Source organism: Lottia gigantea (genome assembly GCF_000327385.1).
Source record: "Lottia gigantea unplaced genomic scaffold LOTGIsca_21, whole genome shotgun sequence".
NCBI classification, from domain to species: domain Eukaryota; kingdom Metazoa; phylum Mollusca; class Gastropoda; family Lottiidae; genus Lottia; species Lottia gigantea.
Genome location: NW_008708458.1, coordinates 788970 through 802859, shown reverse-complemented (window position 1 = coordinate 802859; position 13890 = coordinate 788970). Strand labels below are relative to the sequence as shown.

At 32.7% G+C, this 13890-nt stretch overlaps 2 protein-coding genes across 2 annotated transcripts; one reads left to right on the top strand and one right to left on the bottom strand.

Moving 5' to 3' along the window:
* Window positions 1-278: 278 nt before the first annotated feature.
* LOTGIDRAFT_214385 (hypothetical protein) lies at window positions 279-3634 on the bottom strand (the record flags this gene model as incomplete). The annotated part of the gene is made up of 2 exons (XM_009054105.1): window positions 279-2753; window positions 3044-3634. The coding sequence occupies 2 exons, from the start codon at window positions 3632-3634 to the stop codon at window positions 864-866; spliced, it is 2481 nt and encodes an 826-aa protein (XP_009052353.1). The 3' UTR covers window positions 279-863.
* A 381-nt stretch (window positions 3635-4015) lies between these two features.
* Window positions 4016-10150, top strand: LOTGIDRAFT_231679 (hypothetical protein). The gene is made up of 4 exons (XM_009054104.1): window positions 4016-4098; window positions 4385-4595; window positions 8982-9149; window positions 9649-10150. The coding sequence occupies exons 1-4, from the start codon at window positions 4020-4022 to the stop codon at window positions 9746-9748; spliced, it is 558 nt and encodes a 185-aa protein (XP_009052352.1). The 5' UTR covers window positions 4016-4019; the 3' UTR covers window positions 9749-10150.
* Window positions 10151-13890: the final 3740 nt, after the last annotated feature.

The following is a 13890-nucleotide window of genomic DNA, read 5'->3' as shown; positions in this document are numbered from 1 at the left end:
TCAAAAGCCTAAATTAAGTTTGAAAAGATTTAAATAATTCAATATAATTCCCTGTTACTTAAATTGGAACTCTCCACAGTACCGGCTCAATACATGACGTCACACCAGAACAACCATATTGCCAATCATATCATTTTACCATATCAATTTGAACCAGAATATTATACAGATGAGAAGTTATGAGCTTATTAGACATCCAGTCCTTTGTTTCCAAGGATTTTTTTACCCTAAAATCCCTCAAGCCCCAAATGGTAGCATGGATAACTTCAAACTTCATAAACTGTATGAATGTATTTTTTTATTTGCATGATTTTATTACATAACAAATAAGAAAATGCACAAATATTATGACAATGTTACGAGTATGAAAATGAGGTAACTTCCACTAGTTTTCCTTGCTATTAATAAAATTCACTGGAAAGCCAAGAAAGGTCCTTCGGTGAATCCAGAATAGCAGATTTATTGCTTTTACCATTAACACTGTTCATCTGAAAACTACGAGTTACAAAGAACAAGCATTAAAAACAAATCTTAATGTAACAAATAGAAATAAATGACATGGTAAAAAGTTGAATACTTCCACTGATATTGAAAAGATAACCTACTTTTCTCCAGACTTGATCCAAAATTCAAGTTTAACATTAGCTATCTATACCCTACTGAACTTCAACACATTTGGTCCAATTATTGGCACAATCAATGTCCTTCGATATGACGTTCATTTTAAAATCACTTACAGAATAAAAAAAACGAATCACACAAGGACCTTTACCCCTGATTTACTCTTGATCAGTCACACTTTTCACAAATACATTTTTCTCCAAAGACATCCATAATAAAAACCTAAAGAAAGCCAGCTTTCATCAATATTTTTCTGCCATGATTAAAACAACTAGAGATGACCAGCCTGTAAAAGGATGAGTGCCCCGTCCTTCACCTGTTTTATCGTCATAATTTTCCCAAATGTATCCTGACTTAATGTATTGTCTGTACAGATTATTGACTAGGTTATTTCTTAGATCAATATAGATTGATTTAGCTAGGTTTTGATAAGGCCCTGTAGTATAGGAATAATGGTTTAAAGCACTTAGAGCTAGATAATTCATGTTAATCCATATAGCACCTCTCCAATATGGTGGATCATGCTGGGTGTTAAATCTTTTATAAAGTCTTGCATTACGTGATAATGAACGCAAACCGTAGTCTGTCCACAACATGTTGGGGTTTTTAATATTGTTCATAATGGTGAATAATTTTGGTGAAGTGGGATTAACTATTTTTAAAAGGAATGGAAATAAACTGACGTATCCGAAAGAATTCACAAATTGATATTTAGGATCAGTGATGACAACTCGTATTTTGTCTGGTTGCTGTTGAGGTGGTCGTTGACCTGGTTGAAGAGTAATTTTAGGTTGTTCTAGTTTCACTTTATCAGCGTGATAACCATAATCACTGTATTGCTGCCCTTCTTTAGACCAATGTAATTCATCTAATAGCTTATTATCTGTCAGCATTTGATTTGTGGCTCTGTATTCCTCCCAATCTGCATTCAATGCACGTGCAATATCAGCCATAACACCTGAAGCCAGTGCCATCCAGCATCGTAGATCAACATGTCTCTCATCATCTGTAGGATGGGATGATCTGGGAAAGTCATCTAATCCAGAAGTCAGTGTTAAAGGATTCAACTGTTTGTTAGTATTAGGATCCCTTCCTCTCCATCTATACACTGATCTTTGTGTACCAACTTGGGTACTGTTATACCAATGGAACCATGCCTTTAATCGAGGATATAATGCTTTCAATATCTTTCGATCAGAGTCAGTATTGCTTTTAATCATGTTGGTGATAATTTTCTGCAGAGGGAGGAAAAAAGTAGGTGGATTGGCATTAACATTTTGTTGTACAACAAATTCGCTTGGAACCCTGGCTCTGGCTTCAACTCCTAGGATCTGTTCTCTAGGTATCCAACCTTCAGAATTCAACAAATCTATCCAATGGAATAAAATATCTTTTGAAATTGACTCATCCCATTCTCGAATTAATAGATTATGAAATCCTTCATCCCACAGAAAACCTCTGGGGAAAAATGGCCGAGAAGGGACAGCAGTGTATAAAGGAGCTTTCCAATATTCAACAGGTTCTTTGTTATATTTTGATTGGACCAATGAAGAGCCATAAAAATAACCAATTCCACCAATCATATTGGACATTGCAAATTTAGCAAAATCCACCATTGAGTTGTTATAGCCATTTTGTCGATGCTGGAAAAGATCTGAAAATTTATTGTCAAATTCAACCAGATGTTGGCTAAGAGTTTCGTCATAACTTTCTCCAGACAGAGTTTCCTTTCTGTCTTCAACTGACCCAGATTCAAATATCACTTCCATTTCTAAAGGCAACTGAGCAGTGACTTGATGGACAATGTAATTTGGACCTCCACTATCTCTAGGCACACTTCGACCTCCCAAAATAAAATATGGCATAGTTCTAGCCTTATCCCATGCCTCTATTTTTATAGTTTCCATCATGACATCTTTCAATTTGTCCAGTTTTGTTGTGTGGGTAACTAAGTGATTATATTTTGCTCCCTTGGTTGAAACTTTGGGAAAAGAAATCTTAAAGTTTCCAAGCTCTTCAGAATATCCATTGATGCCAGACACACGGTTTTTCACCATCTCTGTATCAACCTTTCCCTGTCCATCTAAAGCCATGTAAAACATCAATGACACATATGTAGGTGATGCCAATTTCTGAAAGAAAATGTAACATAGATTAAACGGCATATACCTTCACAATTAATACTATACTAGTATGTTATACTTAATTACTTTAATGTTAATGCAACATATAACAGCCATTTTAGCTACAGCAATTACTATTTAGCAAAATTCCACACCATGTAGGACTATATAAAAAAAATAATAATAACCATATTCAGTTTTGCTTTTTAAATAATTATGCAACGTCAGAACAATTTGACAAAATATCACTATGCCTGTCCTTTTAATAATTAAGCAATAGCCTACAGCAAATCAAGCACAGATAATTTTACCTTTGGTGTAACAATAACTTTTGCAGTCCAATCTCCACCATGTTTTCCACCCATTCTTTTAACAAATGATGTATTCAACTTAAAATTGTCTTCATTAATTTCTTGAACACCAAAATTAACCCCATCATGGGCTACCCAACCATATCCTTGAATCTTGTCATCCTGGTTGCACCAGTGTCTAATTGGTGGGGGCATCCTACCAGTAAACTGCTGCAGCCACATCAACCCCACAACTGGAGAATTCTTACTTCGAGTCTTCAGACCAAAATATGTGTGAGGTCTGTATGAGCCCCAGAATCTTTCTGGAGTAACTTTAGAACTTGACGTATCATCTTCAATAATTCTAGGAGAATTAAGTGGTGTATTGACAGCATTTTTCAGTCTTTCTTGATAGAGAAAATACCCCACTAATAAAATGGCTAAGACTGTCACACATGATAAAGTTATGAATCTCCCCTTATAGGCACTGGAATCTTTCTTGTGTTTTGGCAGCAGCCTCTTTGGTTCATGGCTATCTACACTATCTGGGTCTTTATGCTTTCCAATGATCCTTTTACGTGCAAATTTGTCAGCTGTCATTATGCAATTATTTGAAATTTGAACCTTGAATATAAGACCTAGTTTGCAATGAGATGTTTAATGTAAGCTCATGCAAATCCTGCATTCGTGTTTACTACAGTATCATGTTGCTTTTGACACGTTAACACTGGCATCTACACATTTTTACTCTACTAATTTCCCGGAATACAAAAATAATAATCTTAGTTTTTTCATCCAAGACTTTTCTTGTTATAGCTATAGTTTACTTCTATGCATAATAAAGCGTTTCAGCACAATTTTGAATTAATGAATAGATTCAATTCTGAGTTTGTCGGATCTATTTATAATTTTTCGTTTCCATATGATAGGAAATTGAGTAAAATTTTTAATTAAGCCTCAAAATGTAAACAACATTAGCGTCAAAATGGCGACTGGACAAGACCAATTTCGACGTCGAGTTCAACATAAACTTGCTGGGCGCCTTTTAGACACAATTGATCCCGGTAAAAAATTACTATCTTTTATTGCTTTACTACGTGTCATGAACTGACAATGAAAAAATGATCATAGATCTTATACTGACCGTTCTAGAGAACTTGAAGAAAAGTATTATTCCTTCCTATTCATTGATTCATGGGAAATAACTTTTTTGGGATCACAAGATTCAGACACCAAATAATTCTTTTCTCTATCTTTCTCTAGTCAGTATACAGTTCTGTTCAAACCAAGACTGCACACCGGTAGTAATATAATTATATATCATTTTGCAACATTGTTTATTTGTTTTAGATCATGTTTATAAACCCACGCAAGATGGTGAAACAAAATTTAAAGATATAGACCCACAAACACGACAAGAATTTGAAAAACAATATGGTAAATACCAAAAGAAATCCTCACCATTTTGTATCCAAAATATATTATGGTTAATATCATCAATAGCAGTGTTTCATTTCACGGATTTTTATATGGTTATTAGATATAATCCCAAAGTTAACAGGTAATTTGATTGATCTCTCTCCTATCTCAATTTTTTTTTAATCGCATTGCAGTTCAGCATTTTAATTACAGTACCCTGGTACAGTCAGTTCCTCAGATGTGATATACAATGTTATATCATCTCTAAAATCAACTTAATATATCATGTATTAGGTACTTTGTAGAGCCTGCGTTGTCGGGATACTCTTTAGTCTACTGCAAGAAAAATGAGTAAGGTCTCCGTCACACTAAAACTCCATTTCGTTTTTTGTAGTATCATATACTTCTGAAGTACTTTTTGATATTCACATTATTTATACACTCTTACTTTCTGATTTCTCATGTTAAATTATGATTAACACAACATTTCACAAAAATAGGAACATGTAGCAGTGAAAATGATTTGTTTATCAAGTAACAGAGGGAATTTAAAACCATTCCCATGTCAGTATTTGACATGTGGGTCAGTGCCGCCATAGAAGACTGCATTCAAACATCCAATAACAATTTTATAATGTATTGAATTCAAATACAGGAAAGTCACTCCCATTCTGTTGCGTATTGTTGTAATCAGAAAGCTGCAAAATCTTTACAATTTGTAATTTATCTTTATCAGATTTGTCCCAAGCTTAAAGATATTAGTAATAGAAGTGGATTAATCCTTACAATCAGTGGTCATTCTAGCAGCTCTAATTAACTCTAGCCACTAGAAATTCCATTATTGACAATCCATTTAGTCAATAGCATCAATTAATTACTGGCCTTGACATGACACCTAAATTAATTGTTGAAGTCTGTCTTTAATAAATAATCAATATTAATAAGATCTTAGACCAAACCAAATTAATTCTTTTTTCACGACTTCAAGATTACTGTGTAATGAAACTTGACTGAGGTTTTAATTCAGGATGAGAAGTCAAGTATGATTTTATGTGATTATTTTAGCCTTGTGAGCAAATGCTTAGTTCGTATAACTTTTAACTTAAGAGATACTTACAGCAGTTTGGACATAGGAGTCCAATTTTAAAAGCAATAAGGTTGAAAATAAAATGCATTTTTGCTATGAACTCTATGAACCAAATACAAACCTAGTCCCAGAGTTATTAGGACAAAGTTTCTTGGAAGCTTCCAATTTTTTTTTTTTTTGTTATTTCAAATAATAAACAAATTAAAGATTTCATGAAGCATGATATGGAAGGCTTTATGAAAGGTTGCAGTAAACAACAGTAGTACTATATTCATGGTTAATTATTGATAATTATGTTAGTCTAGTGTTCTAGACCTACTGACTGAGAACTTTGCCCTGAAAACATTTTCCATAGTAATGATCTTCATTATGGTATACAATATCCACATCTTCATGCTTATTATAAATGTCTGTAAGAAAATGGGTTCTTCTTGCCTCAGTTAAGATATTTATAGTGGCTGAACAGAAACTCTGTGGTTTAGATTCTAAATACAGTCCTAACTTTTACTACCAAAAAAAGAGTATTCTGTACTGCCCATGGTCCAGTGACTATAATTAGTTGGTATGTCTACTGCAAACAATATGTCATCAGGTCTTTTCATTGCAATAAATCTGCCCAATTAAAGTTTCAAAATAAAGTTCGGCCCTAATGTTTGACTAGTATCATATTATACATACATACACATCCTTATGGCCTCTCTAATATTAACTTTTCTTATTGACCTTCATTCCATTTTTTTAGAACCATTCTATAAACTCCTTGGTGTCTTTTGTATCTTGTTTTGAAATAATTCAATGATAACTTAATGAGTCTTTCAACTGGTTGCGCTCGGCACTTGCAAATTGGCGCATGAATAGACTTTGAAAGAAATGAGCAAACAGTGAGATAATTGAAAATGAAAAGAAAAAAATCAGCAACTTCGCCTATGGACCCCACTGAGTCCCCTTAAGTGGCCACACGCTGCGACTGTCGCTTTACTCGGTATGCATGTATGTCCATAATGAGTTGCTGTTTCTGTCTAAATGTATTTTGCTGTAATGTAAAACACTTTAAAACCTCGGGGACCCATCGACCATCTATGGCTCTTCAGCAATTTCAGTCATGAAAAGCGACAATTTAGTTCATTTTCTTACTTACGCCTACCCTATTTTAGACTGCCAATTTTATGAGCACAGATTTGGAGATTTAGATGCATTTCCTACAAGAACTTATTTGACATTTTATGGCTGGAATTATTATTTAATATTATTTTGAGGAACACCTCTATTTATCTGAATAGATACGTTAGCCTCCAAACTTTTTATATGGTTTTGAAATGCTAAAACTTTGCAGCTTTTTAAAAATTGCAAAATTTGATCACATATAAAATTGTGTTTCTATAGTGATCAGATTTGTTTGTTGATATTCCTGATTGATAGGATTCTGATTTCTGAAATTTCACGACTATCTTCCTTTCAAAGAACAGAGTTTTGCTAAGGAGAACCAAAATTTCAAATTTAATCTAGTGAAGAAGGGCTCTGTACTAAATTTAGAACATGAAATCTAATACCAGGGTGCCAAGAACAGGTCAAGTTATAGTATCTTCTTAGTGAGTGTCTATTGGGGACAAGGTGCAATATAAATTTGTATCATATCTGTCAAAGAGTAATGAACCATCACATTCCAGTTTTGGCTGTAATGGCCGCCAAGTGGTAGTAAAAGTTAGGACTGAATAATTACTATCAATAGTGCTGGGCATTGGGTTTAAAGGTATAGATTTACCATTTTGGGGGTTGATTTTGGTCTAGAAATATGTAATTATTGTAATTAATTTCTAGTATTAGAAATGCACAAAATGGCTAGGAATTTCATTTTCTTTTTCTACATTTGTCTTTTCTATAAGCTTTTTATGTCAGTTGAAAAATTTTCTAAAGTTTTTTTTCTTTACATGTGAAAAGCACATCTCCAAAAAGAAATGGTTTATAGTAGATCCTATCAATTACTTGCAGGGAAATTGGCACTTTTTTATGTGGAACTGGAATGTCACCTATTGAATTCTGAGTGACTTATTAGCAAATTGAATTTGGTGTGGCCTGAAATTGATGTATGTTGTAAGAAACTACACTTGGAATATACATGATGGAAGATCCTCTAGGGAAATCGTAGAATTTTCGTCTAGTAGTAATTAAAGAGAAGGTCAAATAAAGGCCTTCGAGTTATATCCTGTTTATCGTTTCTATTGAATTCATTCTCTCAATCACATACAACATTATACTTAATGATACACACACCTCACTGTACAAATCAGCAGTAGTCATAATAGGCTTATTTTACATTTTCTTATAAGACTTTCTAATGAGAGTCCACTTAAATGGTGATTGTAAATGGCTATAGATATAAGACATTGTCTTTTCTTGTTATATTTATACCTCTCTGCCAAAGCACTTTTCAGCAATAAAAATCAATACAAGCGAGACAATTCTGTTAATCAAAATCCCGTCCAAAAAGTAAGACAAAATCGAGAGTAAAAGTTATATATTACTGGACTCCTCCAAAGAGAAGTACCATCAGGTGCTTCGAAAAGAGTAAACATGAACATGCCAGATGAAGTCATTTCTGTAAATTATCAAAAATGAAAGTGCTCACCATTTTACCCATGAGTTTAGGAACATGCTGGGAAATTAAATTATTTGATTTACATGTCTAATTTTACTTTTTTGGCTACATGCTATTCATATCTATCTGGCATTTTATGTCAATTCTCACCTATTTTCATGGTTAACAGCCTCTTAATACTGGATTTCATACTATAAGTTGAATTCTGGAAATCCACATAACACTGTTTTTCCTTGGTTACATATCACAGCTAAATCATGCTCTTATAATCCTCAATTTTAATAATGTCCCTTCTATAATCTTCAATGACATTCAGAAATAAAAATATTAGATAATAAAAACATTATTATGGATAAACTACTTCTTTCAATTTAAGAAAAGTTTCCTTCCACCTACAGAAATTGTTAACAAGCATTAAAATGCTAGATAACAGAGCAACAATTATTTATCATAAAACAGACATCTTGTACCTGACTCAAGATTAGTATTGAGTTTAAAAATATACTCTCCTATACAAGCACTTGCCAAGGTCACAAAAAGAAAAGAAATCTTTTAATATATATTATCAATTTGAGTAATAATGATTGAATTAAAATATAAAATTTACTATAATGAGTTGCGATCAGTGATAAAAAATAACAATAACAATAGATATAAGACAACATACTAAAACACTAGTTTCAGGACAAGTCACATACTTTTGTATCCTCCTAAAACCAGTCAGGAATGATCTCAACATAAGTTTAAAAAGTCGCATTTAAGACTGGAAATGAAGATACCCCTGACTACATTACCTAGTATGCTTTCACTGGTTAAACAATAACAATAATTGAAATATTTTTCAGTTTATGGTTTAATATCGGGGCAATATTGATATTAATTAATATCAGTGTAGCTGTGTTTCTAGTTGTATGGTTAACGTTTATAAAGAAAGTACCAAGTGAACAGTGGGAGAGGCGATATCCTTCAGCCATACCTACTGCTACTGCCTGCTTTATATTTGGTTCTATCTTGTAAGTTTTTTTAACTGTCATGACAAAGTGGTGAGATCTACAGGGATGTCTCTTTGAGCTGTATCAAAGATCCTAATTTAGATTTTTCAAATGAGTTTGCCCCTATTTGTAATGCAGGTCAGAGGGCTGCCAATAAACCAAGATCCTGTGTACTACAGGCTGTGCATATTAAAGATCCCTTGACAGTTGAAAATCGAAAAAGAATAGGCTTACACTAATGCCACTGTCCTGGTTTCCTTGTTGCATATTGCATTGTAGTGCTTGTCTTCATTATCCCAATCAGGTATAGAAAAGTAGGACTTTCAACTCCTTTTCAGATTAATTTTGGAGATGTATGTAATGTGCTCCAAGGTTTTATTTCTCTTAGACACAATGAATGTTGTTTGCTTCTTCCTGTCCATGCAATCCAATTTTTGGAAAAAATGATTGAAGTATAAGCAGTTTATTTAAGCTTTGAAATAATAATAATTTAATTGAGTAACTTGGTTTTTAATTTCAGTGTGAATATTGGATTGTGGCCGGTGTGGGGTATTTTTACACCAGTTATACTTTTTGTGATATTCATGGGATTTATAGTGACAGTCGCTATGTTTGGGTAGAAGAGGGAATGGGAAAAGCCTTATACTAACTCTATATTATTACTGAGGTGCCAGGTTTTCAAAAAACCACCTGTCAATTCTTGTCTATAATTCCGTTCTTTTTCTTTAAAATACAGTTATTCTCTGTATCTTTATGATCAGAAAACTTCTGTGTCTGTTTTCTTGCTTAACCAGATACAATTGACTTTATTCTTATATTTTGTTGAATTATTTTCAATTAAGATATATATGACAAAAGTGCCTCATTGGTCATATTGATGTGTATAAATGCCTCCAGGTGAAATATCTGGGATTATGTAATTTTTAAACTGTGTTATTTATGTTGAATTATGCTGTTTTAGTTGTATATAAGAATTATAATGAAATCTCCTATTTTTTTAAATTAAATTTATAATTTTAAGTAAATTCTGGTTGTTTTTTGATTAACTGACTAGAATGAATGTACAAATATACCTCTACCTCTTGGTTATTTGGGGATTCTAAATATAATATTGCAATGTAGCCTCTCTGAAAGAAAGGCTGAATAGACAAATTAACCAAATTGTTTCAAAAGGGTGAGCATGCCCTACCTCAATACAATGGCTAAACTTGTTACAGTATTTAGTGTAGTGTTAAGCTACAATTGCGCTCAACCTCATATGCAAACTCAAAACGTGATTCCATGTCTGAACGTTTAGTCCACAAAACTGTCAACATCAGTGGCAGATTTTGGACTTGTTGGGCCATAGGCAAACGCAGTAGAGAGCCTAATTTCTCATTTAAGGAAGGGGGCATGGTGTGATTACAATTTTATGGCAGGAAGCTTACGATCAGGATCAATCGGCATTTATCACCGTTAAACTCAATTTAGTCGATTCTCACACATCACGCTCTTAGTAGGACAATGTTAGATGAGCCTGCAGAAATTTATTAAATGTGATAACTGCCGAAACCGTGTGGTATTGGAGAATAGGAGAGGAATACCCACAGTATGACACTATAAAGATTTCCCCTGTTTTGGCACCTTGCTAATTAATTGTCTTGTGATAATGTCCTTTGAAAAATCAAACCTTTTGGGCTAAACTTTATGATTCAACTCCACCTAGCTCTTGCTGCAAAATGTATTCGTAGCCATCGCCAAAAATTGCTCTCTCCATTGCGCTCACAGAGGTGTTGAGTTTGAATATGAGGACAATTTAATGTAAGCAGACTTTTGGACTTGCTAAGTGTATTAATGGGATTTGCTATGGTCTGTTTTTTTATTGAGTTTGAGTTCACTTCAATGGCAACTTAAATTGAATTCAATCGATCTTTGTGTCTGAAAAAGGTGAATGACAAACAATAATAAAAAATGGGTTAATGGCTGGAGAACAAAGACTGTTTATTTAAATACAATTGGTTGTTTGCATGTTTATGAGTAATATAGTAAGAAGCTTGCACCAGATATGTTCACACACTCTTAAAAATTTTAATTGTGTATATTTAGGTGAAATACAGCAGGGAATTTTCTAACTTGTTATTATGTTATATTACTTACCTACTTAAAATATTCATATTAACAATTAGTTCCCATGAGAAAAGGTGGTTTGTCTGTAAAAGTTAGCCTATATATAAACTAATATACATGTATTATTATGTAGAATAATGCCCTCTTGTGTTCCAACATGTTAATGATGGGAAAGATCTGTTTTAGTATTATTTTGGAACTTTTTAAAACATCAGACAATAAACAAACAGAAAAGTATAATTACTTGATTCATGGTTCCGTTGCTATTGCTATGCAAGATTTTCTCTCTGAGATATACTCCTAGCAACTAAGATAAAGCTAGTGAATTGAATAATTACTGGTCTATCCTGTAATCCTCTCATATTTTTTAAACCACTATCAAAACCAGGAGAACCTTTGTATCTTCAATGTGGAGATGATGCCTTTTGAATTTTCACAAGTTTTCCCTTGTCAGTGATACAGGTAAAGTGACCGAGATGGAAAATTGTGTAGTCATTTAGATGGCACTAAAAACTAAGCTGTGCACATTAAAGATTTATTTAAAGAGAACGTTTATGTTGCTGATTCCCTCATAGCACACTGCATGGTGTCTACATTTGCCTAAAGTAAGATGTAAAACACAATATCATATGTGTTATACAAATACTAATTTTGCATATGGGATTGCCTCTTTAAAGTTTAGGTGATGGACACTATATATTTAACCTTTTCATGTTTCATTATCTTTAGATATTAATTTCAGGCTATTACTTCATAGTCACCTAATATTACTGACCTCTATAATCAGATTGTCTTCAACTAGTGGTCATAGCTAGGTCATCAAATTTGAGATTGTCTGAGATATAAATAATCCAATATTGGCTATGACATAAAGATGGATATATTGCTCTTACTTTTAGTCTTTTTCTATTGCATCTTGCTATTTAAGTGCTCATGGCTGGGTTATTATTTTGGCCATTGAAGTCAGGATTTTCTCAGGTATCAAATAATGTGAAATTGGCCAGACAGTTATTAGGGATTCTACTATCTACTGACATAATCCATAGCTGTTCATACTTATGGGGCTGCATTGATATAGTATTATTATAAGTTCTATTCTTCTGCTCCTTATTCTCTAAGTAGTCATAGCTAGGTTATTATTTTGGTCATTGAAGTCTCAGATTTTCTGAGAATTAACTAATGTGATACTTGCTAGACATACATAGATAGATATATTGTTCTTACTTTTGTTACTGAATTAAGAAATTTTTGTAAGGATAGTTGCAGTAGCCATTCTTGTTTTCAAATGTGTTTGGATCATTAGTACACAGTCTGTTGTGTGCAAAGATTGGTTGTTCCTTCTGCTTTCTTATTAGAGGGAAAGATATGACCATTTATTCAATGAATTCTGTGTATAACATGGGTTGTATCTGAATATTAACAGTATCAATGGCTGTAAATCTGTTAATATTATTCCCACCATGCTCATATTCATCCGACTTATCCGACGTCTTGCGAAAACAAAGCATAAATTTTATCAAATAAATGTCAGATTCACAAGCCAATTTTAGACAGATTGACAGAGGTAACAGAAATATAAGTCCATGTTAAAATAAGGGAGTATATAAATTCAGGGATTCATTCAAAGACTCTCAAATGGATTCTTAAATCATCGAGTCATAGCTGCAGGAGCTTATAAAAAAATATATGGCTTGCTTAATCCCTAGAAGGATACCCCTTATCTCTTTAGTCTTATTAAGCTTTTAAGTAATATTCTACAGAATTTGGTATACCAGTTTTGACATTTAATGCAAGAAAACAAAAAACACCCTTATTTTACACATGAACTCCTCCAATTATTCATAAGTTCATTATTGATAGCAAAAGCATGTATGGAATAGTTCAATATAAAGTTAAGGGGTGTCAACTATATCCAGTATTTCCACGATTCAGGCTGATTTAACTTAAACGGCCTAAATAAGGCTAAGTATCTTTACAATAAACCTTTGTCCTCACATGGCCTAAGGGAACAAACATAGAAATACTATCGAAACCTTTATTTATCTGAAGAATTTCCATACACAAAATGTCAAAGTTAGAAAGATATTAAAAATTATTTGAAAAATATAAACTAGCAGCAAAAAACAAGCAAATTACAACAATAAATTCTTTTTTTCGTTTTTCATCAGACAAAATGTGCCAGAAAAATTACAATTCTAATTAAATAATTTTCAAATTTCAAAAAATCTAAAGTTAAGAAGATTAATTTAACAAAAAAAATTTAATTAAAAAAAGTATTCAAACCTTTTAAGAAAATTGAAAAGATCGAAAGAAAGGCAAAGTGAATGAACTTTATCAACTAATGACAGGCAAGCTACTTTCAACAGACATATACCAAACCATTACAAAATTACTCCCAATTTTTTTCTATTTTTTGGCGATATTTTTTTTTTTTCTACGAGCATAAATATAAGATATATAAATAGTTTAGTGGGCTTTTTATATTAAAAAATTCTTAGCTCCAAAAATAATGAAACAAAATAAATCTGGTATATGTTCATTATAACTGAAATTCACCACCATACAATATTTGAGATAAAATATAAAAATTTGTCTAATACTGTGGTTACTAGTAATGAAAATATGAAATCTAGATTGGCTCTAGTTCCTGCATTGA